The sequence below is a fragment of the Drosophila mauritiana genome, chromosome 3R (assembly GCF_004382145.1).
Source record: "Drosophila mauritiana strain mau12 chromosome 3R, ASM438214v1, whole genome shotgun sequence".
Classification (NCBI taxonomy): domain Eukaryota; kingdom Metazoa; phylum Arthropoda; class Insecta; order Diptera; family Drosophilidae; genus Drosophila; species Drosophila mauritiana.
This window is the reverse complement of record NC_046670.1, coordinates 16,680,019-16,706,242: the sequence shown is the minus strand read 5'-3', so window position 1 is coordinate 16,706,242 and position 26,224 is coordinate 16,680,019. Positions and strand designations below refer to the sequence as shown.

The window sequence follows — 26,224 nt, the reverse complement described above, 5'->3', positions numbered from 1 at the left end:
CGTTCGCCAACACTGAACTCCAATCTCTCGTAACAGTTGTTCTGTTATGTTTTTGGTGTGACCATTAGCAGTTGGCATTGCATTATCCATGTTTTGATGATACGCTTGATTTTTAATAAAGTCCATTTGAAATATCGATAAGCAACGTAACGCTCGATTTTTATTAATTTCGCGGAATATTTTAACGCTAATAAGAAGGTGTTACCAGATTCAGAAAAGCATAAGAACGCGATTTTCGTTTTCGTTGAATGGCCACTCTGTCTTTGTGTCCATGTATTTATGCGTATGTGTAGAGACTCGATTCAAAACAAAATCGGCTGGCGAACGTTAACGTCGTTGTCGGACGATTCGACTCGCGTGTCTCTGTGTTTGTTGTTCGTGCCAACCACCCCCGCCGGTATCCAAACGCCCCCCGTTAGCGCGAGTGTTTTTATGGTTTTGCTGAATGAAAAGGCTCGACAAATGCGCTTATTGAGTGCCCACTGTGTCGGGAATGGCAGTGAGTCCTACAGAATGCTCTCGCTGCACGGACAGTTCATGAGAATTTGACATTTAAGTGCGAGTTTGTTCCTGCTTTGCGGCTAACTGCAGTTTGTAGTTTGCTGTAGTTTTGTGCATTTTTTTTTTGGCGTGGGCTGAGATTGGCGAACACGGACACACCCACCCGAAAACAAAAACAAAAAGTAGTCCAAAGGCCCCAATAATTGAGTGTCTCTGTGTGTGCGTATATTTGTGTGTGTGTGCGTATATTTGTGTGTGTGTGCGAGTTGTTTATGTGTGCGAGTGAGAGGAAAGGGATTCGAATCGAGCCGGTTTTCGCGAGTTAATTGACAAAGCAAACGGCGAAAAAGCAGCAAACATAAGCAAACAAAGAGGAAAATAAACAAAGAATTTTAAGTGCAGATATGCGTGTTCGAAGTCAAGTGATTGTTAAACAAAAATCATACTAATCCTGACAATGAAAAGGATCACCGCTACAATGCTGAGTACTCTATAATATCCACACCGATATTCCACCCCGAAGTAAAGCACCATGGCCAAAACGCCCCCGCCCCGCCCCCTCGGTAACATGGCCAAATTCCTGGCAGCCCTCGGCATCTGCTCTTGGCTCCTCGTTTCGGCCACCGCTCACAACTGCCAGCACCAGCATCCAAAGGCCCACGAGGTGAGTTGCGTTCGTTTGGCTCCAAAATGAAGGGATTGGATTGGATGGTATTGGGTTGAATCGGCCTTCTCTTGCTCCGCCCTTCCTCCGCAAATAAAACAAATAATATCCGGAAAAGGGCTATTTTGGGAACACGGAGTCTTTAAGAGTTCACCCGCACACGTGTGCCAAATATTTACAACCCAAACAACATTTATGTATATTATTAAGTCTTTTTCATGTTTCAAATATATTAAAAGCAAGATAAATATTGCAACCAGCTAAGATTTTTCATGCTAGATAGCTAGATTACAAGTATAGTTCAAGATGTGCAGATATTTTGGTAATTTCAAAAGAAAAAAGTCCTTAAAAGTTTAAATCAGCTTGGAAATCGCAATTTCGGAAATTTACCAGTAAATTTCGATGCTCGAATTTCTTGTTTGTTTCTGCTTCGACCATTTTGGCAGAATGTCCTTCGTGCTCATTAGGCCAAGTTCCTAATTGGTGCATACTGTGCTCGCGGAAAATTTATAATTGATTGGGCTCCGGCATGGAAAAGACAGGCCTAATTAGTGCCGATTTAAGAGGAGCCCTGAAATTGCCATTCTCATAATTCTGCCATAGAAACAGAGGCAGAAAACTGAAACAATAAACATCTAGCGATGGTTGGTGGCAACCACAGCTTATTGACTAATTCCGCTGGATAATAATATGCGCATTCGAGATTCGAGATTCAGTAGTCAGTCAATGCAATGTGGTTTAGTTTGTCAGTCAGGTGGTGGTGCTGCATATTAACGTGTAACCCACCATCGTGGTTACCAAACCGCCTCCACCTGCACCACATCCACATCCACATCCAGTGATCTAGTTAGGGTTTAATGTCAGACTCTGTCCGCCAACTTGTTGCTCGGGATCTAGATTCAGCCGGGCTTTTGTTTTTGTGTCTTTGGAAGTTTTTCGCTTGCACTTTACTGCTTTCCAATCAACGGCGATTTAATTGGCGCGTCGCCATAAATAAAGGTCGCCTTCAATTGCGCAAAAAGGGGAATTTACATGATTACTGTATCGAGGCGGGTACAGTCTGACCTGCGTGGTTGCAACAGCAGTATAATCGAACTTAAAATGTTCTGGGAAATATGCATTTCTCCAGGTGTTTTATAACTTTCCAAACATATGCAGTTGTGGATAACGAAATTAATACACAGCTGAATATGATTTGGCAGCAAAAAGCAACTAAAGTCTAGTTTGCACAAAAGATACATAAGCTTTTTGCAAAGCTCGGCAGAATGCATGTTTTCAAACTCACCAGGGGACACAAAACTTTTCCATTCTGTAAAAATATATAAAAAATCTGTGCGAACGCAAAAGTTTTAATTAGCGAGTAACTACTTTGTTTTCGAGCCAGTAAAAGTGAACTGGAATGGCAGGGAAATGAATTAATTCAGCGACTGCCTGTCGATGGCTAACGATGCTGTCGAGGTCGGCCAGCGTGTAATTAATTGAATTATCTGTAACTTAAGCTGTTGTAAATGCAAAAAACCGTCGTCCAGATTATGTGTCTCTCTGCGCACGGAATGTCCTGCTGTCTGGACACTGAAAATCATCCTGACAGGAGCAGTGTTTGTGGAGGAGGATAAAGACATATATACATACATATAACAACGGGCAACGAACGACCCAAAGGTACATACATATATGTACATATCCGTATGGCACGGCCATCCAATTAAATACCGGTCCAGTTGAAACCGAAGCACTCGATTCTAATTAGTCTTATATAAATTGAAGAACGCGGCTGTCAGCAACTGCAGCAATGTGTGAAATTCGCCAAATTGAATCATTTGTCAAATTGCCAGCGGGCGTGCACGCCTGTCAGCGATGTCGCGGACTGTACTGACCTTCTAATCGGATAAAACCACACTTAACTTCCGAAAAACTGCCAGCTTAAATTATCTTGTGGCTTAACAAACTGAGCTGAAGGGAATCTCCGTTCAGAATAAAAAGGTTTATTTATCACGAGCTTAACTTAATCAGTACAATCAAAACAGGTGCTGATTTGGTACGACGAAGTTACACATGATTCTATATTCATGAAAGTCCCTAGGTAACTATAAACACGAATGCAAATGCATTCATATCGACAATGTGTGTTGCAAGTATCGGCATGTATGTATGTATTTCCATTTACATATTAAGTGGATAGCAGTCTATCCATACTATACTTCTGCATTTCTGCCTCATCCCCATCACGATTAAATATTTATCAACTTGTCGAAAGCGAACTTTAAACAAGCAAGTTACGATGCAACAAAACGATCCGGACAGCAACAAACAAGAAGTTATTCACCAAAGTTTGAAGCGTCCTTCTCGACGAGAAGTTGCAAGATAGAAAAGGAAATCCATTACGGATTCTCTGGTCTTCCCGGGAAAATAGTGCTGGTTGACTTGGCAGAGTGCTATTCATCGACTTGCTAGAGTAATTGGCCAATTAGGAGTCCTGCAGCTTCAGTTGCAGCAAGTGGAGGGATTCCTGTCAACTGCATAATGCATAATAATGGGAAATTGATCAGATGCAAATTTACAATATAAAGTTGTATCTCTTTAAAGATTATAGTGCAACGCAATTGATATATGTATAGAGCAGTAAAAATCCTTTTGCTTTTTCGACAAGTGAGTTAACTACAAAATTCCCCCTAAAACTTCAACAATTCACATTTCTCGTTGCGGAACATTGTAAAACTTTAGTTTTATGCTCATGTTTCGTTTTAATGCATGCTTGCATTTCTCGAATTTGTGAAAAAGCCATTAAAGTTACATGCATGCGTGTTTTTGTGGCAAGTTGTAAAAGTTATGTATAGAAAGTGAAAAACAACTTTATCATAATGACAGCAACTGCACTTGCCATATATTTTTTCATATTTAATTAAAATGCTGCGAACAGAAGCTAATATTAGCAACATAGTTGCCATAGCAAAGTTGGCTAGCAAAGATCTCGAACTCACAGAGGCTGGGCGAAAAACACGTTTATTTAAAGCCAAACGCAGTTGGCCAAATGGCCGTTGATTGTTCATGGCGATGACGCGCGCTTCATGGCCTTTAAACGAAACTGTTTTGAAACACAACAACGCCATCTGTCGGCGAGCAAACAAAAGTCTGCAGCAGGAAGAGATTCATGTGCGTGGAGTGTGTCCTTTAAGCCCTTTAAGACCCCGCATTTTGGGCCAAATTGCAAAGGGAAGGTATATGTATGTATAAATTTTCGTTACCAATCACTCTGCACTTGTGCAATCCAACGTGCTGTTTCTCGATTTCAACGGAGAACGTGTCCTTCGTTGAATCACAAACTAATTAGGCTTTGTCTTACTGATTGCAAATTTGCAGCGTCAAATCATGGCGTGAATTTAATTTGCTTGTGCTAATTTATTCTAGGAAATGCTTTCTAAAGTGTTTCAATCGATATGGCTTTCAGGATATTAATTTCACGCAATCTATAAGTTCTGTGTATTTCACAAGTGTGCTGTGTTATTAATAGGAAATAAATTTACTCTTGCATTTATTTTTAATGGGTTTCTTATAATTAGAGACAAACAGCCATTTTATGCAACATTTAATTTGATGCATTGCGGTATTGTTTTCCTTTCACCAAAGAAACATTAATTTCATCTTGTTTTAATACATTTTTATTTTGGTAAGTCAATGGCTTATTTAACCTTGCATGAACTGTCAAGGAATTTAAATAATTAAGAGATGATCTTAATTTTTAAATTTATTGCATTGCAGCAAGGTAAGAAAAATGAATCTTATTAATCTGAATGATTTCACGGTTTTTTGCTGCTGCATGCGAGATATTTATTTGCAGGGGATTTTTATATTTTATTTCAATACAGATTGAAATAATCAAGATACACACACACATTCAGTTGTTGGAATTTTTGCACTTAATATTCAATTCGAAAGCAAGCAGCGCATTCATGGAACTTTTCAGTGCCAGTTAATGCAATTATTCAATTGACTGCCCTATCATCCCAATTTATTTGAGTAGCGGCGTAAATTGTGCCACTTGACTAGCGGCTGATCTGCTGGTGCTAAAGTGCCTTAGATTAGCTGCAGTTCATAGTTTCAATTAAGTAACACACAGCCTGCTTCTTTTTGCGGTCAAACTGATGAGGTAACGAACGAATTGAGCAAAACTAATAATAATCAGACAGACGGCGAACAGATGAGTCAGGCAAAGCTTTGGCCATCGGCAAAACCCGGCTTAAAATATATTAAAATATTGGTAAGCTGAGCAGCGAACGGCGAAACTGCTCCAGAGAATCCAAGAGTGAGAGTGCTGGCCAAACGAAAGTGAAAGCCCATACACAAACGCTCGACTGAAAGGCGCGATTTCGATTGATCTGCCGAACTTGAGCGAGCGTTGAACGCAGGTGACAGTCGGCGGAAAATTACACTCGGCGAAAATGGGTGCAAGAAAGTTGCATAATTTTCCTTCTATCTTTTTTTACTTGACTTTGAAAATGGGGTTGATTTTAATGCTGTTTCGATTGAATATTTATACACAATTTACATTGAGCTACTTTATCTCCTTCCCAAAATCAAAGTCCTAAAATTAGGTTATTAAAAACGGGAACAAAGCTGATTATATTAGTTAGTATCAACATATTACGACATTTATGCTAATTTTATTGTTGCTTTGATTCAAAAGCAGCATGAATATTTATAGTCAGTGAATAAATTTGTCTGCACATATGGTTAAGATCATGTTTTATTGATAGCTGCATTAGGAAAAGGAGTTTAAATTTGTATAAAAATAATTGAGTATGTTGTACTTGCAAGTATTTTAAATATCCAAAACAATTCGGTTTTTCCTAATCGAAAAACCATTTTCTTTCTCTGCAACAATGTTGTGCGGAAGAGAGTGTAAATGGGCGAGATGAAGAGGCAGAAATGTTGTCAGTTACGGATTGGTTGCCGATTGGCGTTCGGAGCAACTGCCTCCGAGCCAGAGACAGTCGTAAATAATTACCCAACCAGCACCACCATCGATGATCGATTCCCGCGCCCAAATTAGCATGCGCAACTGGACAAACCGCGTTGGCGCTTCGCGTAATCCCAATCCTCGCCACAAATACCCCCGCCTCGAATCGCCCAAAGCCAACGTGCGTGGCTTGCAGTTGGCCATTTATGACGGCTCTTTTAGCCGCCTCTTATTTGTTTGGCTTTAAAAGTAAATACGGGAGGTAATCAGGCGGGCGCATGCGCAGCCAACTGTGGCCAAAACGAACGCATTTCTCTTTGCTTTTCTTTGCCGGTCGTCGTTTTTTTTCTGCTTTTTTTTTGTATTTTCTGTTTGAATTGTTACCATTTCTGCCTTAAACGTGAGTCGCATGGCCAAAAGCTGGACACGCTCGAATGTGGCCCACAAACCGATGAAAAAAATTTGTTTGCCATCCAAATCTGTGTCAGTATGCAAGCGGGTTGGGCATTACGTCTTATCACCGATTGAATAAGCAACTGTGGTTGGAAAGTGTGGCGAAAAATATGGTAATAAACATATTATCATATCATCTTATTAGGGAATACTTCCAGTTCAATTATGTAATCTTTTATCATCGTTCTGAAACTCATATGAAATGTTACTTAAAAAACATTACAGATCCATTCATTTTTAATGCCATCGCTTTGTTGACATACCAAGTTGTGTGTAGGCCATATGTGCCGTGGTCAACTGGGAATTTGGCTAAGACCGCATCTTCATCAGGAGACCAATTCCACAGTCGCAGCTGTGTGCCCTCCTGTTGATATTTGTTTGAAATGTGCTTACAATTGCAAAATGCAAATTAAATTCCAAAACTTTCTTACCATATACGGACAGGTGTGATTAACATTTGTATATGGCTTTATAAACGAATATATCAAATTGGAAATGAAGAACCTCCTGCGATTCTTAAAGAATTGGCAAACGTCCATTCGTATATCGTACAAAAAGGGATGCCAACCGCCACTCTCTCGTTTAACTATTTTGAAATGGATCTCAACCTTCCGAAAAAAATTTGTTTTGGTCATAGGAAAATGTTTTCCGATATCATTATTACCTCAGTTATGGTTTTATATAAAATGGCTTCAATGTTGATCATGTTGTGGCTCCGATCAATCGCCTTAATTTGGCACAGCTTCAGTTTTCCCAGTTCCTTAGCAAAAACTTCACAATTGAGGGAATTGAACTTGTACGACCCATGTACCTTAGGATAACTATATTTTAATCCAAAACTTCGGATATATGGTATCTTACTAACAGGTGTGACACCAAAGTTATTAAAACAAAATATACAGAAGTAAGCAACTTGAACTTTCAACATTTTACTGTCTAATACTGAGAGTTGTTCGTTTCGTAATCCATAATAGTAATAAATCAGTTTTGTTAATATATTTGTAATTACCATTGATGACAGTCGCCTGATTTGATCTTTTAATTATTTGTCAGGAAAGTACAAGAAACCTCGCTTTTTAATTTATGAGAATTTTAATCAATATTTCTAGAAATTGTAAATAAATTGTTTTTTAATGCTTGTTACGCCTACTCACACTTTTGAAAAATATTTTGATTTTACTTCGTTTTGTGGTTTGTTTTTGGCAATTTATAACGGTGCACTTTTGGACAAATTTTTAAATTTTTTCTTGTTTTATTTTATTCCTTAATATCTTTCGATATAATATCGATATAATATCTATAAATGATAAAATGTTGCGTTCGCATTTTCACTAGCCGAGTAACGGGTATCTGATAGTCGGCTATAGTATTCTCTCTTGTTTCTTATTTAATCTTGTTTGTATTGGATATAATATTTTGTTAACTAATTAAATATCAATTAAAATTGATTTTGCCACTAATGATTTACCATTTAAATAAACGTATATGTGCTTTAGGTTTGGAAAATATCGTGTTAATTTCTGGTGTCTTTCCATCGTTCGCTGCTCACATGCACAATGCATTCGGATTGCATTAATGCCGTTCAGATATTGACACTCCTATAACTTGGAATCTCCCCGTGTGATTCCACTAACCATTAATGACATCAAACTCATCGAGCTGCCCATCCAAATGGTATTGTGCGTCATCATCTTTCACCTGCCAAACGATTCGCAGATGATTTGTAATTTGTGCGGTTTTTTCAGAAATGCTTTTTCAATGCACTCGACCGCAGCAACTTAGCAGCTTTTTGGGGGGATAATGCTCCCCAGCTGGGCACGATCAATGTGAAGATCGTACATCATACATCATGCAGGTTGTTTATTTTTTTCGAGGGTCTTTGTCACGTTTATTGCCAGCTTTGTAGATATATCTCTTAGATGGTTTATGGTTACTTTACTTATCTTAACACATGACTTTAGCAGGGCGTGTCTGGTGGGGGTTGAGTTTTAGGATTATATAGTAGTTTGTTCATGCAACTTATTCAAATACAAAACTCATTTCTGAGTTATGTTAACCCTTATAACTATTATCATCTGAGTAAGGGTGAATAATTTGTAATCAATCTTATTCGTAAACAATGATGATTGAAGAATTGAAGAAACAATGACAGGCAGATATTGTCACGTTGGCGGCTGATCTGCAGTCATTAGTGCTCCTCCGATGGCTTTGATGGGTGCGAGATAAATCACCGGGATTGGTCCAAACCCCCCCAGCACTTCATCACAACCACAGCGCTGTTTGTTCAGCTCATTTCAATGCCAAACTCTTTTGTCAGATCGCGATTGCCTCACAACTATTGTTGTTCTTGGATAGTAGTTGGGTAAATAGGAATGTTTTTTCTTCGGATTCGTGTTCGTACTCGTGCAGGTGTCTAACTTTGCCATTTATCGGCGGTTACAATCCGCACTTGGGCACTGAGAACACCTAGGAAATCACTTCCCACGCTGGGGGACATATGGTGCTCCGTTAATGAAGGCAGCTCAGCTACATTTCTTGTGTGCAAATAAGCTTTATTAGGCGTAATTTTCAATTGCCACTGTCAATGCAAATGGCTTTTACTCAGCCTGGCTTTTCAGTTAGCCTGTGATGAATGGAAAAGATACTTTTGCTTTCCGAGTCACCCCGCTCCCCGCAGACTTCTTGGGCGGACAGAACCTTTTAAGGCCGCTTTCCGGACGGAGAGACAGCCAGACATCCTTAATGCATGTGTACATATTTGATGAGCATATTTTTAGCCGCACTCAGGCGAATCTCCGAGATAAAATGTCGGTGACAATTTATGCTTGTGATGAGAGTGTCAAGTGCTTTGTCTGTCTGGCAGCCGATTATCTGTGGATCAAGGGGCCGCCATGCATATTCAACGAAGGCATCTAATTTATTCCTAATAATTGGCACAGATTGCACAATGCGACTGCCATAATAATGGCAACGAAACGAAACAATGGCCAGATAAAACCTAAAACGAAATAGCCAAAACAATATAATATAATCAGCCGCAGCCCCGCAAATCATTGACATTTCGATGTGCCAATCGTTCGACATTTTGGCGGGCAATTTAAAATTAATTTCCCTGCAATTTGCGCAGACCAATTACCGCCGCGGAGCTGCCTTTTTGTGTGGCCTTTGTCTGACTACATGTCGTCATTTAATAGTTAACAACGAAAATTTCGCTTTCGTTTAAGCTCCGCTGACTGATTTCTTGATTTCATCTCAGCTGCTCGCGGTCTGCTCTCCCTTTCTGCTATCGGTCTCATCATCCATCCATCTAACTTTTTTTTCTCTCTCTCTTTTTATAGGTCGTCCATGGCGTGCGCATCCAACTGGCTGATATCGAAGATGACTCCGCCGGAGATCCAGCGAGGCATAGCGTCCGCCGGCGCAGCGTGGCCGCCGAGCAGCCACTGCGAATTCTGCTCGTCTACGACGAATCCGTCTACAGGTGAGTGTCGGGTACACTCAGGAAAATAACTATAAATAATACCTATTTCGAGCCGTTCTTAAGTAACAGATAAGCTCAACAATCAATTGAATAAGTCGATGAATTGTGTAGGAAAAATGTCGTATAAACTTTATATGCATTCCAATCTTATCCCGCCAAAGAATCCAGTTTTTCGCAGTGTAAGTCTGTGCTCCAGCTCTGAAAATTGGCTTTAATTGCACTTTAATGGCAGCCAGCCAAGCAGACACAAAAAACAGTTTACAATTTGACTTGGCCGAATGTCAAGTTAACATATAAAGCCGCTCAAAACCGAGTAAATAACTCACTTTCCGGACCGTTTTGCTTTGGCCATGCACCGTTACCGCCGCAGCGGGTTGGGTAACCAAACTACTACTATACCATAACTATACTGCCTGAGTTCAGGCCCAAATCGGTTGACCATGTGTGTGCGCAATTTGTCCAAATCCACGCAGTGGGCCGAGGTGTCTCCTAAGGTTGGCCATCGATTGCTCCATCCACATGGTCACCAGCCTCTGGCTGTTGGTCACTTTAGCTGGCCAGATTGGCTGACAGTTAGCCCGGTTCGATCCGAACGATCGATTGGCGTATATTGGCAGCGGACAAGGTCAACAGGAAAGCGGAGAGTTGAGTTGAGTTGACTCGACTTGGTTTTAATTTCGGGTCTCGCTTTCGATTCAATGAATAATTTAGTCGTGAATAAGTGACTCAAACAGGTGCTAACAGGTACACAATTACCCGGCGTGAGTGTAAGTATCAAAAAGTTGACAGTGAATAAGCGACGACCTTCGTGTAAAAGTGCTTTCGTCGAGGAATTTACAATTACTAATTGATTTCAAGCTCAATTGAAGCTTAAAACGATTTCAAGCTTAATAAAACTGCCATATTTTAATCCGATTATCCGGCTCTGTAGCGCTTCTGATTGGATTGATTACTTATTAATCGGAAAAGTCAGGTCAATTTACTGCAAATTTTAAATATGTAGAGCAATCCATCATCATCATCAACTTGCGGTGAAAACTGTGTAGTATATTGTAATCCCCTTTGTAAGATGGAAATGTTCTTAGACCTATGCAAGTTCAGTAATAAGCTTTAATGGCGATAACAAAGGCATCAAATAAATTGGTTGTCAAGGCTTTTATGTGTCGAGAATGGCAAATTGGCTTCTCAGATTTCACAGAATCCCTACAGCAAATAGGAAACGACACCCACGCCCCCTCGCCTTTGTGCGACCCCTTTATCTGCAAAATTTCATAAACAAAACTATTTTCTTGTTGTTTCATGCTTTTTCACTTGCCTCCTGCCAGGCTGGAAGAAGAGAAATTTAATTTGATAAATGTGAGTTGACATTTCTGGTTTTCCTGGGCCACACCGGCCACGACGTGCAATACTGAATACCTTGCTTTTAATCCCCACCAGGACACCGTGCTCCCGGAAGCCGTGCAGTTCTGGGAACAGGCCCTGATGGTGCGAGAGACCAAGGGCGTTATCCGCCTCAATAGGTACGTTGGACGAGCGCTTTCAAGAAAACCGCAAAACTGTATAAAATATTAATATTAATTTTCAGGAAATGCGACAGCACCCAGGTGTACGTGAAGAACGGACACACCCACTGCATCGACCATTGCAAGGCGACGACGATGTGCGGCGAGGTTCAGGTGCCCGATGCACACTTGGATGTAAGTAATCCACGGAAGCCTATCCAAGCTACCCACTCAAGTGCAGCTCAAGAAAATTCTAGTTGAAAATTAGCCACGCCTGGCTCAGCTCGAAATTACTTATTTTAAAGAATGACCTTGGTTTGAACCAAATTTAAACTGGTAAAATTGAAAACTGGTTTAAGCCACTCATGAGCACTTGCAGCTTTGATCGTGGGTCATTTAAATATGTAGTTGGTAGCTTACAACACGCCCTTTGCTAAATTCCATTTCTGTTGTCGGCTTGTAAACATTTCAACAAAATATGGGATTATATAAGCAGCATTAATATTTGTAAAGATTACAAATAATTAGCGTGCCTTCTGTATTTAACACTCGTTTTCTTAAAGGCAGAAATTTATTTATTTTGGAGATTTTTAAGTCTTGGCTAAAAAAAAAAAAACTTATTACCACAACTTTTTTTTACACTTGGCCATTATAATTATAATTGTATTTTCACAGGTCTGTCGGGTGTGCAATGCTACGGGTCAGAATTGTAGAATCGATAGTAACACACAGCCGGGCGAAGGCATTGAGAATGCGGACTTTGTGTTCTACGTGTCCGCCAGGCAGACGCAGCGTTGTTTCAAGGGTCTGACCGTGGCCTATGCGGCCCATTGTCAACAGGAAGCGGCTCTGGATCGTCCGATCGCCGGACATGCGAATCTCTGTCCGGAGAGCATTAGCACAAAGCCGCAGGAACTGCAGACACTGATATCCACCGTAAAGCACGAGATTCTGCACGCACTGGGATTCTCCGTGAGCTTGTACGCTTTCTTCAGGGACGATGAAGGAAAACCCCGTACGCCCCGAAAATCAGACACTGGCAAGCCGTACCTGAATGAAAAGTGAGCCAATTGTCTTGTTAGAAATTCCCGTCTAATCCGTAAAGTCCATTTTCAGATTGCAGATCCATCAGTGGAGCAACGAGACCATTCGCAAGGTGGTGCGAGAGAACTGGTCTGTGCGTGGTGGCCATGTTAACAAGGTAGTGGACATGATGGTCACGCCTCGCGTTATTGCCGAGGTGCGCGCCCACTTTAACTGCAATAAGTTGGAGGGCGCCGAGCTGGAGGATCAGGGTGGCGAAGGTACCGCCCTGACCCACTGGGAAAAGCGCATCCTGGAGAATGAGGCCATGACTGGCACGCACACACAGTCGCCGGTCTTCTCGCGCATCACCCTTGCATTGATGGAGGACTCCGGCTGGTATCGGGCCAACTACTCCATGGCAACGCCGCTGACCTGGGGCAAGGGACTGGGATGTGCGTTTGCCATGCGTAGTTGCAAGGATTGGATACAGTACAACCATGCTAGGTAATAGGATTCTTTGGCAAAATATATGATGCTTTACTTATTACCTTTCATTTCATCTGTAAAAGGGGTCGCTCTATACATCCCTTCTGCTCGAAGGTCAAGCAGGATCCTCTCCAAACCGAATGCACGGATGATCGCAACTCTGTGGCGCTTTGCAATCTTATCCGCCATGAGTTTGAGCTGCCCAAAGGCTACCAGAACTTCGACAGCCTAAATCATGTGAAGGACGGCGAGGAGGGGTTCTACGGCGGATCGGTTTCGCTGGCGGATCACTGTCCCTACATTCAGGAGTTTACCTGGCGCAGTAAGAACGTGATAGTGCGAGGATCTCATTGTCGCTTTACAGAGAATAATCCCAGTAAGACAATCAAACTGTTAATACTTAAATGGATGTGTAACTAATATACACGTATAACCGCCTACAGAGCCTGAGAAGAACTTTGCCTTGGAGAGCTATGGCGAGGGAGCAAAGTGCTTCGATCACAGCGAGTCAATGTGGGAGGAGCGATCCTGTCACCAGACGCGTGAGTGGCAGCATTGGGGCAGCGGATGCTACAAGTACGATTGCTTCGACGGACGACTGCACATCCTGGTGGGCAACTATAGCTACAAGTGCTCCTTTCCCGGGCAGAAGCTTTCCATTCGAATTGCGGCCAATGGATGGCTGCACAAGGGCGCGATCATGTGCCCGCCGTGCCACGAGCTGTGCGGAGCACAATTTGCTGCTCAGGGCAAGCAGTGTCGTCCGGGCGAGGAGCCCGATCCGCTCAACAAGTACCCGCGCGACAACCTCGCCTGTGGAGCGGGCAGTGAGAAATCACGTTCCGTGGCCATAATCACCGCTGCTCTCCTGCTTTTCGGCCTGCGATGGGGATTCAGTTAGGCTGATCAGGTTGCAGGGTGCAGATTTACTTGCTCTTTATGTATGTAGTGAAATTTGTACATTTTAGCTGTATGATATAAGCTCAATTTGTCTAAAAGTAGGTCAATAGTGTAGTACTCCCAAATCTGAGTTGGTCGGTTTTCTAGGCAAAAAAGCTGGGAATTTAATCTTTGGACAATTCGTATCCAATTCGCACAAACTTTGCCATTTAATAGTCTTTGGTTATTTCATAAAAGAAAAGTGTTTTAAACAATGCTCAAATATGCAACTTTGCATTCATAGTTGCATTGAATAATATTGTCCTTAGATTAGCCCAATCCTTTTATAATTCTTCGCAACCGTACGAATTGACAACTCCTACCAAACATATAGCTATAAAATCGTAATTGTATTTTGTCCATCCCGAAATGTGATCTTTTTTAAGTGTGTCCTTGGATATTTACCGCACTTGGAAATGTTGGCCACATATAAAGCCAATCATTTTCGGGTGGAGCATCCAAAGGCAGTTCTATGCTTCTTGAATATCGATCTGTACATTCCAAAGCCTATTGCGAAAAATATTTCATTTATGGTACGGTGGCACTGGCAGTTCCACTAGCTTGTTGTTAAATTCTTTGTTATTTATTATGAATATGGTTTTCGAAATTTGTTGATTGCCTTGTGATTTATGTATTCTATTAGTTTTGCCTAAGCTAAATGTGTTTTTTCCATTTCTGCTGCCTATGAAGCATTTAAGAATTGTAAACTCAACTCTCGATTTGTAATCTAGCTTCTAAGAACCTAAACTAGCAATGTGAATAAACCAAGAGACCCTTGTAATCGCAAGTTTCATGTGAGTATCTTATTAAAGTTTATTTAAATACTTAGGAGTAATCAAGCTCCTCGACCAGCTCGTAGAGGATGGCACCATCGGTGTCCTTCGTTGGAGATTCATTGCTATTATCTTGACCTTTAGGCGCAGCTTTTGCCCTACTACCCTTCACTTTGCAGGGACCTGCAGGTGTTTTTAAAAGCTTAGACCTGGTTAAAAATAGAAGGGAATAGTTAATAAACTACTGGATTACACTCTAATGTTGCAACATACGCAATTGTCAGTTCGTCCAGCATTGGAAGAAGTGTGGATCGTGTCACTCCGCGAGCTTCCTCTTCGGCCAGTTCCTTGGGATGCGCCTGCCGTTTGTGCGATCGACAGTTGGAGCCATTGGCGAAGTCTCTTCCGCAAAAATTGCACTTATACGGCCGGATGCCGGTGTGAAGGATGAGATGTGCTTTCAATGTCTTACTTCGCTTGAACGCCGATCCGCAGACTTCACACTTGAATTGCCGTGTATCTGAGTGCACCAATTTGTGTTTGTTGAATGTGCGTCGGGTTTTTAACTTCAAGCCGCATACAGTGCACTCGTAGATCTCGGCACTGTGCGTATCTAAATGGATCTGGCCAAAGATTGGGTAACTAGTTAATCGTACTGTAGTGGATTAGCGTACATGACAACCTACCTTTAACCTCGCATTGTTTTTAAAGCCTCGCTTGCACACGGGACACTCGAAGGGGCACTCATCTGTGTGCACAAGTTTGTGATCCTTCAGTCCCGTAATGTAATTGAAGCTCTTGCCGCAAAGGTCGCAGACATAGGGCTTTATTTGGTTGTGGATGCCTTCTATGTGTCGCTTCAGTGTTCCCGCGGTGGTGAAGCGCTTTTCGCAGTGTGGACAGCAGTTATCTGTCCTTGGTTTGGCGCGTACATGGGTTCGGTGGTGGGCATGCAGTTGGGCGACTGTTGGAAAACATAGTTTGCACTGATTGCACTCCAACTGTGGCAGGTCATCGGCCACAGTGTTGTGAACCTCCTCCATGTGCCGCTTGTAGGCTTTGGGTTTCTTATACGGCTTTTTGCAAATATTGCACTTATACATGGCTGGTTCCTCTGGTATTTCATCCTCCTCATCGGTCACATGCTCTGGGGAGATATCTTCCTGGGTATCCTCGTTTGATTCCATAGATTCCACGGTATCTTTTGTTTCTACGGCTTCCTTTTGCGGATCGTGTTGTACTATTTCATATGTTTCCAAATGGAAATCAGAAACTTGGCTTTCTTCTATAATCTGCGACTCCTCGATATAGCGTTCCTCTGTCATGTGCTCCACTTCCTCCACTAAGCAATCTGTAGCGTCTTGGGGTTCCACCTCTTCCTCCACTTCGCCCACAGTGTCAATCTCTTCCTCCACAGTTTCAACCTCTTCCTCCACAGTTTCAACCTCTTCCTCGGCAAGATCTTCCACCTCTTCTAGGATTTCCTCTTCCACCCCAGAAATTTGCATTTCTTCTTCAATAACATCTTCCTCTTTGGGAAAGTCTTGTTTTTCCTGAAGACATTTTTCTTCCACCAAAAAATTTGGTATCATTAGGATTTCACTTTTCATAGTATTGGATGTTTCCGTTTCGCAGACTATTGGTTGTTCCTCGCTGATGATTTCTTCGTCAATCTGGGGAAGACTTTCTTCCACGGCGCCGAGCATTATATGCTTCCATCCATCGGTGGCCACACCGCAGTCCTCTCGAATTTTCCCATAATCCATTAAATTATTAGAGTGTAACATCTGCAATTTGCTGAAAAGGATCTGCACTTTGCGAACCCTCTCCGAAAACTCGATAAGGCAGTCCATCAATGTGAAGCATTCGGCACACAGAAAATTGCTCAGCTCATCCTCCCTTTTGATCTGAAAGGCATGCTCTTAGTGTTCTGTTTGGAATATGTAAATTTATAGCAGTTACATCGACCCAAAAGTACTTCCCAATGGTCATGGCCATTGTGCTCGCCCAGGAGTTCTGTTTCGCCTCCCTGAAGAATACATTTTGGTTCGTCGGATGCTCCTTGGAGCACAGGCGACACCATTGGTGCCAAATTGTTGAATCTCTGTTCGCGGTTTGTGTTTCTGCGAGAATATCCGACATGTTCAGAAAACATCGAAAATATACTTTCGTTTTGTTTTGATTAACAGCCCTGCCTTGCAAAAATACCAGGGCTGCAAGCTACGCAAGCAAACAGGGCTGCGGACTGTTCCATTGGTTACAGTTCACGAACCACAGGTTCCGGAACTACAGAGCAGTTATTAGAACTAACGGTTAAGGGCAAAAAGGGGGAATGTTTTTTTATTTGGCATTTCATTTTTATTTAAGTCTTTTCGTAAGTTTTTAGCAGCCGTTTAACATATAAAACTCTACAGCTAAAAGTACGAATATTTTGGAGATTCCGTTGAAAGAATCGCAGATTTATTTGTATGTGATATTATGTATACTCAAAATTTTGATTTCATTTCTTTGAAAACGTCTACCAATTTTACAAACCTGCCCTTTAAAGTGATTAAAAACAAATTGTGATTAATTTACAAAATAACTTATATTTGTAAAATTCAAAATCTTTCTACTTAGATATTAGTATTTGTGTTATTAACTGCGTTAATTAGGTCCATCATCACTCGAGCTCGTTTTAGACATTATGAGCATTCTTAAACTGTCCGTTATTTTTGCGTATGTCCAGTGTCAGCGGCATATACGTCTAGTATATAGTATAGGTAATTTAGCTTAGCAGCTAAGGGGAACTAAATAATGCACTAGACTTAAACTAGGTAAGTGTACGAAACAAAATACTAGGTGTCCTTCAACTGCCGTTGATGGCGTCCTCCGACTTCATCGTCGAATTGGAGAATTGATCTCCGCCGGCCAGAAGATCGGCACTGGATGCAACTGGTTGCAGCTGTGCCTGTTGCACCGCCACGTTCACTGGGACCATTGGCACCATCGGCACAGCCGTGGCTTCCATTCCCGGAGCGGTGCTAATGGTTCTGGCCAGATTTTTCTGCTGTCGCATCAGTTTCTCCTTCTCGCGTTCCGCCTTCAGCTTATCGAAGTCATCGCCCTCGTCCTCGGGCTGCACAGCCGCATTGCCCAGGAGATCCGTGGAGGACCGCAGGTCCATGTTCTCCACTGGAAACATAGATGGTAAGTGTGAGTAAAGTATATGCAATGGGTAAATTCATCATACGCAACGTGCAACGTCTACGAAATGGCTAGGACTAATGCTAGGCGGGTACCAATATGAAGTTGAGGTTACGGGTTCATGGCTACCTACTTGACCAACCAGAAACCTATTCTGCGGTCAAACATAGCGCAAATTATTTAATTTAAAAGGGCCAAGCTGGGGTAAGTACTTAACAAGTGGGCATCGCTTTCAAAAAAACACATGCCAATTGTTTCAAAATTAAAATAGATAACTAAATTAAAAATGTAAAATTTAAGACAGTGTGGAAAAGATACATATTTTGGGAAGTTTTTGTTGTTCGTTAGCTTGAATACAAAACTAAATTCAATAATTAAAAAATCGTTACTATAAAACAAGAAGCTTATTAGCGATAATGATTAATTTTTCAGAGTATAATCAAAAATAAATTGGTAGAATTAGTAATAATTTATTTTTTGTTATTAAATAAGTTTCAATTAAAAATATTTTAGAGAAGACAGGAAATGACTGTATATATATTTTTTTATAAATAAATCATGAGAACAAACAATTCAACAAAAATTAGAGTGTAATAGGGGAAACCAGCAACGATTACGTAGAAGAGCAAGCTAAAATATTCGAACAAGTTAATAGGGCCAATGGATGTGAACTTTACCGGGCGTGACGAACCACCTGAAAACCTGCGGTGCATCGGGCCTCTCTTTAAAAGTTCCCGAATTTGTTGAAAATGAAGATACACAAATGTTAAAAATGAGTTTAAGAAGCGGTTGGGCGCTCTAACACATCCGCTGATTGGGATGGGAAACGGATAAGTGACTCACCTGTCTCTCGGCTGGCGCCCTTCTGAGGATCGTACAGGGACTTGGAGCTCTCGCCCACTGGGGAACTGGGTGCAGTGGCTGCATTGGACAGCAGCAGGGGACTGCCGCCCGCAGGAGCCGAAGTACTGAGCAGGGCATCCACTCCGCCAGGTGGAAATAGGTTGGGTTCGTACTGGGACTGGGCACGATTGTATGAGGGCGGACGCGATGGGATGTCCACCGGTTCCGAGTGGGCCGGTGGTGGCTGAAGCGGTCCAGAGGTTCCAGCTCCCGACGAGGTTTGTGCGAATATGTCCATGACATTGGGACGCGGTTCATTGGCCCTCATGGATGTTATGGTCGCCTGTTCGTCCACCTCCTCGATCACTTGCTGCGTAATCCTTAGACTGCCAGCTGGTTTTCCGACCGATGTAGCCGATCCTACAACAGCGCCCGATAAACTCGCCGAACTGGCGCTGGCCGGGAATTTGTAGGGCTGATCTTGACTGGGCGTGGCCGATCCCGGCCTGCTATCGTCGCGGCTCAGGAAACGTTTGAGGGCCGATGCCACCGTATTCACCCGGGATAGAGTTCCCGAAACGCTCACCAGCGAGGGCGAGGAATCCAGGCGCATTTTGCCATTTCCCGCTGAGAAGTGAATGCCACTGGCATCATCAGCCTAGTTTCGGGAATAGAAAGCAACACGTTAGACATATATTTAATAACTACTTAGTAGATAGATTGTGCTTGTTTTAGTTCCGCTGTGCCCGGATTACTTGAAACCATTAATGCTCTAAGGTCAGTGCAGCAGAAAGCAATTGAAAGTCGTGCAGTGCGAAGTGCTGTTAAAGGCTTAGGCTGTGGACAGATCTTTTAGACAATTAGAATCAAAAGTTAGTATTCACATTCTTAAAGCATAGAGACACAAACACCATTCTTAACTTATGGTTAGACTGGAGATAGGCACAGTAAGATAATAATAAAAACTGAGGAATAAAAAATAGACTTGAAAAAATCGATTTATATAAAAATATGAGTACGAAAAGTTCTAAAGTAAATGGACCATCGATAGGATAGTTCAAAATATAAATACTTAAAACTAAAACTAAAATATGAACATTACTGTGCCGGCTCCTTATTTTAATACACAATCTGTACATCTAGATTATTTATAATATATACCAAGCACCGCTGTAACTCAGAATGCCAATGAGCGATTTGTGATCCCACAAAAGCAATGTTTCTTCGTGTTGAACAAGAAAAAGAGGTTAGAAATTTTAAATTTTGATTTGGATTTGGTTTTAGTTTCGACTTGGATCGGATCGCAGGACGAGGGAATGATGAATTTTGTTAACCGATTGAGTGTCTGGTGCCAATGCTTCGTAAGGCTAGGGAATGCGGCCAACGTTTTGATTCTAACCTCCTCATCTGGCGAGCCCTTGGGAAAATCATAAGTAACGGTTTGGACGCCGGAGTCCGCAACCGGAACTTGAACTTGACCCGTAACCGGGTTCGGGGCTTTCGCGTCCGCAGCGGCGGCGGGATCACCATTAGCATTACCAACCATTTCATCGATGCGAACGGACGACATTGTCGATGGCATGGCCGCATTCTTGGGCACCTCGATCTTGGCAGTGGACGGCTCTGGATGATTCTCCCGGAATCGCTCGGCAGCTATTGTGTAGGGCAGCTCGTTGGGGAACACCTCGTCCCAGTACTGATCCTTCAGCAGCTCCGGATGGTCGTGGTGCATCTCGTCAACGATCAAATAGGACACCTGTAGATTACGATCCACCATCCAGTTGACCTGAGGAATACATTTTATTGGTTTTTTTCGCAGAACTAATAAATAATTTTTGAATGCGTACCTCAAAATCATCATCGTCCTCGCCAAATGGATTTATCAGCGACTCGGCCACCTTGAGCCAACCCATGTAGAAGAAGAACTGCAGCGTTGTAAATACGGGAAAGTATAGATCCACCTTGTTCAGGTATGTGGTATTGCCCACCACCTTGCCATCTGTCCATTGCTGACCCATGCAGCAGGTAAGGAAGTACGAATACACCGCCAGGGTCACCACTTGGGTGTACACCAAAGGTACACTGATGGTATCGTAGCTGATGAGGAGTCCACACTGACCACGAAACTTGTTCAGCTCATCGATGATGGTCTTCACAGCAAAATCATCACGAATGCGACCCTCCTTTCTGGCCCTGGTTATAATGCTGGCAGCCCAAACGATAGGCAGCCAGTGCTTCGAAGGTCTGGGAAAGGCCTTGTTCATGGTCTCGATGATGGTCTTCTCATTGTCATTGAGCAGACCCGCTTCCACCAGATTATTGAGGCCGGGGAAACGCTTCTTCACCCTCGGCGACACATTCGCCAGGACCATTGTCAGGCAAAGGCACACATATCGCATTATTGTTCGCCTCATCATGCGTCCTCGCTCATCCTGGCCATGGACATTCGAGCTGACGAACACGGCGATGGGATCTGGCCAGGGAATGGAGGTGTACTGGTTCCACCAACGGGTCATCACAATCGATACATAGAAACCCAGGACGAAGGACAGGGGTATGAGTTCTCTGTAACTATCACAGTACTGAACAATGGCCTCAAAGGTTCTGAAAAAAGGTGCATTATTAGTAAGCTTCTTTAAAATAGGATGCGTTTTTTATTACTTACTCTTTTTGTGCAGGATTGAGGCCAAAGCGATACACCATGTTGATCGCATAGTAAATGGTCAAGAAGGCCAGAAGATCTAGCCAAACCAGTTTGTAAATGCTTCCTCGCCATCTGAAAAGGTGGAAAATGAGTATTGAACCTTTAAATTCGTAATTACTATACAGTGTGATTCTTCCACATCAGCCTATAAAAATAGAGCGAACACGTCAAGCTAATCAGCATAAACTGAACCTTATCAGGCAATAATAAGTTCTGCTACGGATTCGTTCCAGAATCCCCACTTGATATTCGAATTCGTATTTGACCAGCGGCACTGTGTCTGAGGATGATATGTCATGGCGAATCTAACCTGCTGATATGGGCTGAATTATTTTGGCCACTTGTTGTTGACACACGAAACGTCATAAAATATACTTGTAGCCCTCGAAATATAAACATTGTCTGCAGAAATGTGCGCTTGACTTCACATGACGTTCAGACGATATTTATAAAGCTTATCAGGCGAATAAAGCGTGATATAATGAACAATCAAACGATATCTTACGACCAAGAAAAGGTACTTTACTGAATACAAAAGCAATATTATATGGTTATTTTTTGGTAACTTTGAAATGAGCATTTTATGGCAGGACTAGTGAATCATGAAGGGAGATTCCCATTGACCATGTGTTATTGACCATTATATGGCGTTATAAACAGCAGCTTAATTAGATCATCAGCTATTTAACTGGCAGCCCCATAGATTACAAACCATATCAGCAATACATGAATGGGCGAAATGCGTAGGGAAAGAACTCTACCCCCACATTATTAAATTAGAATTCAGACAACAAGCCGTGACAGATGTCAGAGTTATGACTACACGGGTCTAGATTACACATAATATAGAAGGGGAGGTAGGGGTGGCAATTGCAGTTTGCCATATGAAGGAAAGTGGAAAGTTATATAATTTGCAATTGCTGCACTTGTGTGTTGCTCTGCTGATTATCCCATCCAATTCTCCGAAGTGTGTCAATGCAATGGTCTATAATTAGCAAAGCAGCTAACAATTTCGCACTTACTGCCATAGCATATAGATGATATTGGGTGAAGTACATAAGCCTTTAACTTCACTCACCTGAGCAGCAATTTGAGAAAACAGCCAAAGCCGCGACAAGTGGCCACTTCACCTGTGTACGTAATTGTCATTGTTCTCTCCTATTTTAATTCCACCTCCAATTTAGTTTGCTTATAGTGCTCTTTTATAGCTGAGATTGTTGTTCTTCTTTCCGACTGTCTTATCGCGTCCCACACATCGTTGTTTGTCGAAAATGAAAGTTCCACTCTTTACCTGAAATGAAATCAGATAGAACATACAATTTTTTTTTATAGAGCACGGGGTTATGTAATTACAGAGCAATTACTCATGGCAGTTCGAGGAATCGGAGACAGGGCTTTCACAACCTGTAGTACAATAATGCAATTTGAAATTCTAAAATCGATATTTTTCACAATTAGACATGCGACGAAACCGGTGAAGGAAACTCGCGGCACGGAAAACAATTGAAATGCATTTAACATTTAACAGAAATGCAACAGCTTCGGGCTTATTATATTAATTGCCGCCATTTATATGGACGATGCCACAAAAACCCCGATGCATGTTCAGATACTTCTGTGTATATAAATGTATCTGAAAACGCGCTGAGCTCAAATACACTCAACTTTGCGTGTGGGCGATGTCAAAGTCAGCGTTTGAGTGTTTGAGCGGTATCCATTTGATTTCGAGAGGTGTCTCTGGGGGTCAGTTTCCAACGATTAGATACCAATTAACCAAGCAAACAAGCTCAAAGTTGCACATGTCGTTTAGATATTGAATTCTTCGGGGAAGTACATTATGTAATGATGCCAAGATGAGCTCATTTAGTTAGCTTTCCTCCATATACATATAAAGTAATGAATTTCCGTCCTAAAAGAGAGACTGAAAAATGCGAGAATTTCTGCTAACCGGTGAGCTAATGATCTAAAATCACGCCGCGAACTCGGCTCCGAGCTCAAATTATATTACCAAGACCATTCCGACCATGTGCCATGTGATCCCGGCCTTTCTGGTGGGGCGAACATGACATCATGATTCGGGCGGTTTACTCTAGAGGGGATCGCTATAGGTTTCCAGAGCGATCGTAAAATTATAAACAAGAGCAAATTATATAATAATCATAGTATTTTAGTATTGCAGCAATACAATATAGAATAATGTGCTAGCAATAATGATATTTGCATTATCAATCCTAATAAAGTTAAGATCATAATAATTATTGTAATATGAAACAAATAATATATTTTTCTCTGTGTATGCTCGTGTTCGATTTGATTTATTTCTCTCATGAGTATAAGCCTTCAAAAAAACAATAAAGTGACGTAGTTTGCTAACTACTAGTTTTTTGATTAGGCAGTCAAGGTAACTCATCGTTTTTAAGGGTTTATTTTACTATATTTTAAATAAGATTTCCTAAAGTCTATTGATTTATCACTCCCTTGTGATCCCTTGTTGTTGAAATAGCAAATGTCCACGAGCGTTTTAAATTCTGGATAAACAATGAGAAATGCGATAGGACCGAGACTTTCAACTGTATATATAGTAGGTATAAACCAAATAAGCTAATTTATCGTATATATACGAGTATAAACGAAGTAAGCAAGTAAACAGATGCGGACAAAAGATTAGTTGTGTACGATAAAAAAAATAAAGAGTTAACCCTTTTTGTTTGAGTATTGTTAAGCGAAAATATTTCATCGTCACTGTTCTTTTCATGTTTTCAAACGCATTTGTAGCTAATATCTTGACCGCAGCTGTAAGAAATGATCGCAGTAAATAATTTACTGATGCCTAAAGCAACAAAGGCGGATCATTATTTATTGTTTCCATTTTTGCCTTTTTCAAATCGCTGTGTTCGGAGGTTCACTCTTCCTCTTCAATACAGGGTACTGCCCTGCCGAACCCTTCTTGGATATATATCAACCCTATATATCAAACCAGTGACATTTTGCTGATTCCTTTGTCGCAGACAATTGTTTATTGAGCAAACTTTTCGATGCGCTGGCTTCGCGATAACTGACCTCTTCTCTGGGTTTTATATAAGGGTCGCAATATTTGCAGATCTGAATTTCAGCGCCAACATCGTTGACCTATAAAGTAAAATATATCGGTCATGTTTGCGAACTGGCCACCATTATCTTTCCCATTAGCATAACATTCAATATTTGTTACACTGATTCTAGACTGACGACAACATTCGAATCCAAATCACCGAGGTTAATGACTTTTTCGACGAACACTTGGCTGGCGAGAGTTGTCAGTGGGCCAGAAAGGCGCGTGGCTAAATTTAAATTATTCTCAACCGAGTGCTCATTGCATTTTATTAAAATTCTTGGCATTGCAGACGTTTCGAGTAGGAAGAACTGGCAAAATTTTGGGTAGGCGACAGTAGAAAGTAGTGGCAGTAGGTGGTCGAATGTTATGAAACATAGAGCAAATAATTCTTCAAAATAATACTTTATATGTTCGTTGTACGTTTTCATTCACAATTTTGCTAATCTTATATTTCGAAGGGGTACGGGGTGAGCAGCACAATCTAATTGAATTATTTGTATTTAATCATAACTTATTTTATGAGAGCCTAATTGTTAGAGCAATAAATTATTAAATATTCTCTACATGATTTATGATATTTTCCGCTTGACAATTGTGTTATCATCTTCAACGCAGCTTATTAAAAGTTTTCTTGTGGTCACAAAAGTAATTTGCGTAGAGATTGCATATGCAAAAGCAAATCGGATGAGTCACGGGATATGATACATCTACAGTATACAATACATGGTATATAACTAAAGGGCATTGTGTGGATTTGAGTTGATTTTGACCAATTTTTGCGAACTGCAATCGATTTTAAACTCATTCGTAGCGCGTTTAAAAACAGATTTTAGTTGCTATTCCTGGCGGTGCACTGTTATTAAATCGCTCCACGGTCACTTACACACTTACATTTATATGAGCATGTTGTTGTTGTGACGGTTGTTGTTACTTTGATTCACGGCACGCAAGCGGTAGCAACAATAAAGTTAACAAATTGGCAGGTAGCAAAAAAAAAATAGGTAGAAGGGCTTAGACAAACACACTAACATGGGTTTATGTGCGAGTATTTTCTTCACTTTGTGCCTTTATGCTTCACTATTTCACGTTTTCGTTGCCGCCGAACTTCTTACACAAACACTAACACTCACACAAACTCAAACAGAAATACATGGCCACGTCCATGCTCAACGACCGCCAATGTGAAACTGAAAAGAACGCCATGGTTTTGCGTTTTCTTCAATTTCTCTCTCAGAAATTCTCTGCTTAGTGCTGAAAACGAGTGCGAAATTCGCGGAGAGAGAGCGAAAAGAGCGACTAAGATAAGCCGAGACCAGGAGCGAATTTAATGAAATGGGGGTGGGCGCCGGATGTAAGTTACATGAAGAGGAAATAAATATCGGGATGAATCATCAAATAATCTAAACAAAGCTATATTGTATTATGGGTTCGATTATCATCTATTGTATATTTATTGTAATCAATGTTGTGAGTTGTTCACCTTTCATTAGGTGCGCGACTCTCACCTTAATTCTACCTGAGTTCTCAAAAAGTATTGCATACTTTTAGGCCTTCTGTGCATACGAGATGCACTTTGTTTCATGGAGAACCTTAAACTATAAACATTTCAAATGTT

At 41.5% G+C, this 26,224-nt stretch overlaps 4 protein-coding genes across 11 annotated transcripts; 1 reads left to right on the top strand and 3 right to left on the bottom strand.

The window, feature by feature from the left end:
- Positions 1-290: 290 nt before the first annotated feature.
- LOC117143019 (leishmanolysin-like peptidase) lies at positions 291-14,796 on the top strand. Its single transcript, XM_033307397.1, has 9 exons — positions 291-1,165; positions 9,914-10,056; positions 11,382-11,412; positions 11,494-11,576; positions 11,642-11,753; positions 12,234-12,619; positions 12,675-13,088; positions 13,154-13,446; positions 13,514-14,796. Exons 1-9 carry the CDS (start codon positions 1,034-1,036, stop codon positions 13,969-13,971), a joined length of 2,052 nt encoding a protein of 683 aa, XP_033163288.1. The 5' UTR covers positions 291-1,033; the 3' UTR covers positions 13,972-14,796.
- LOC117143021 lies at positions 6,781-7,503 on the bottom strand. Its single transcript, XM_033307401.1, has 4 exons — positions 7,441-7,503; positions 7,240-7,386; positions 7,007-7,183; positions 6,781-6,939 (listed from the first exon to the last, which is right to left on the bottom strand). The coding sequence occupies exons 1-4, from the start codon at positions 7,501-7,503 to the stop codon at positions 6,781-6,783; spliced, it is 546 nt and encodes a 181-aa protein (XP_033163292.1).
- A 1-nt stretch (position 14,797) lies between the features above and the next one.
- On the bottom strand, positions 14,798-16,984 carry LOC117143020 (zinc finger protein 239). Of its 2 annotated transcripts, XM_033307400.1 has the most exons (5): positions 16,745-16,984; positions 16,207-16,689; positions 15,469-16,155; positions 15,056-15,405; positions 14,798-14,991 (listed from the first exon to the last, which is right to left on the bottom strand). In XM_033307400.1, the coding sequence occupies exons 1-5, from the start codon at positions 16,922-16,924 to the stop codon at positions 14,835-14,837; spliced, it is 1,857 nt and encodes a 618-aa protein (XP_033163291.1). In that variant the 5' UTR covers positions 16,925-16,984; the 3' UTR covers positions 14,798-14,834. The 2 variants fall into 2 exon arrangements, with proteins under 2 accessions (XP_033163291.1, XP_033163289.1); XM_033307398.1 differs by having other exon boundaries at positions 15,469-16,689.
- A 366-nt stretch (positions 16,985-17,350) lies between these two features.
- LOC117143297 (bestrophin-2) lies at positions 17,351-25,784 on the bottom strand. 7 transcript variants are annotated; one of them, XM_033307896.1, is made up of 8 exons: positions 25,493-25,784; positions 22,594-22,806; positions 21,477-21,587; positions 20,659-21,415; positions 20,211-20,597; positions 18,812-19,469; positions 18,646-18,690; positions 17,351-17,956 (listed from the first exon to the last, which is right to left on the bottom strand). In XM_033307896.1, exons 2-8 carry the CDS (start codon positions 22,662-22,664, stop codon positions 17,631-17,633), a joined length of 2,355 nt encoding a protein of 784 aa, XP_033163787.1. In that variant the 5' UTR covers positions 22,665-22,806; positions 25,493-25,784; the 3' UTR covers positions 17,351-17,630. The 7 variants fall into 7 exon arrangements, with proteins under 7 accessions (XP_033163787.1, XP_033163786.1, XP_033163792.1 ...); XM_033307895.1 differs by having other exon boundaries at positions 25,501-25,784; XM_033307901.1 differs by having other exon boundaries at positions 20,355-20,597; positions 25,501-25,784.
- Positions 25,785-26,224: the final 440 nt, after the last annotated feature.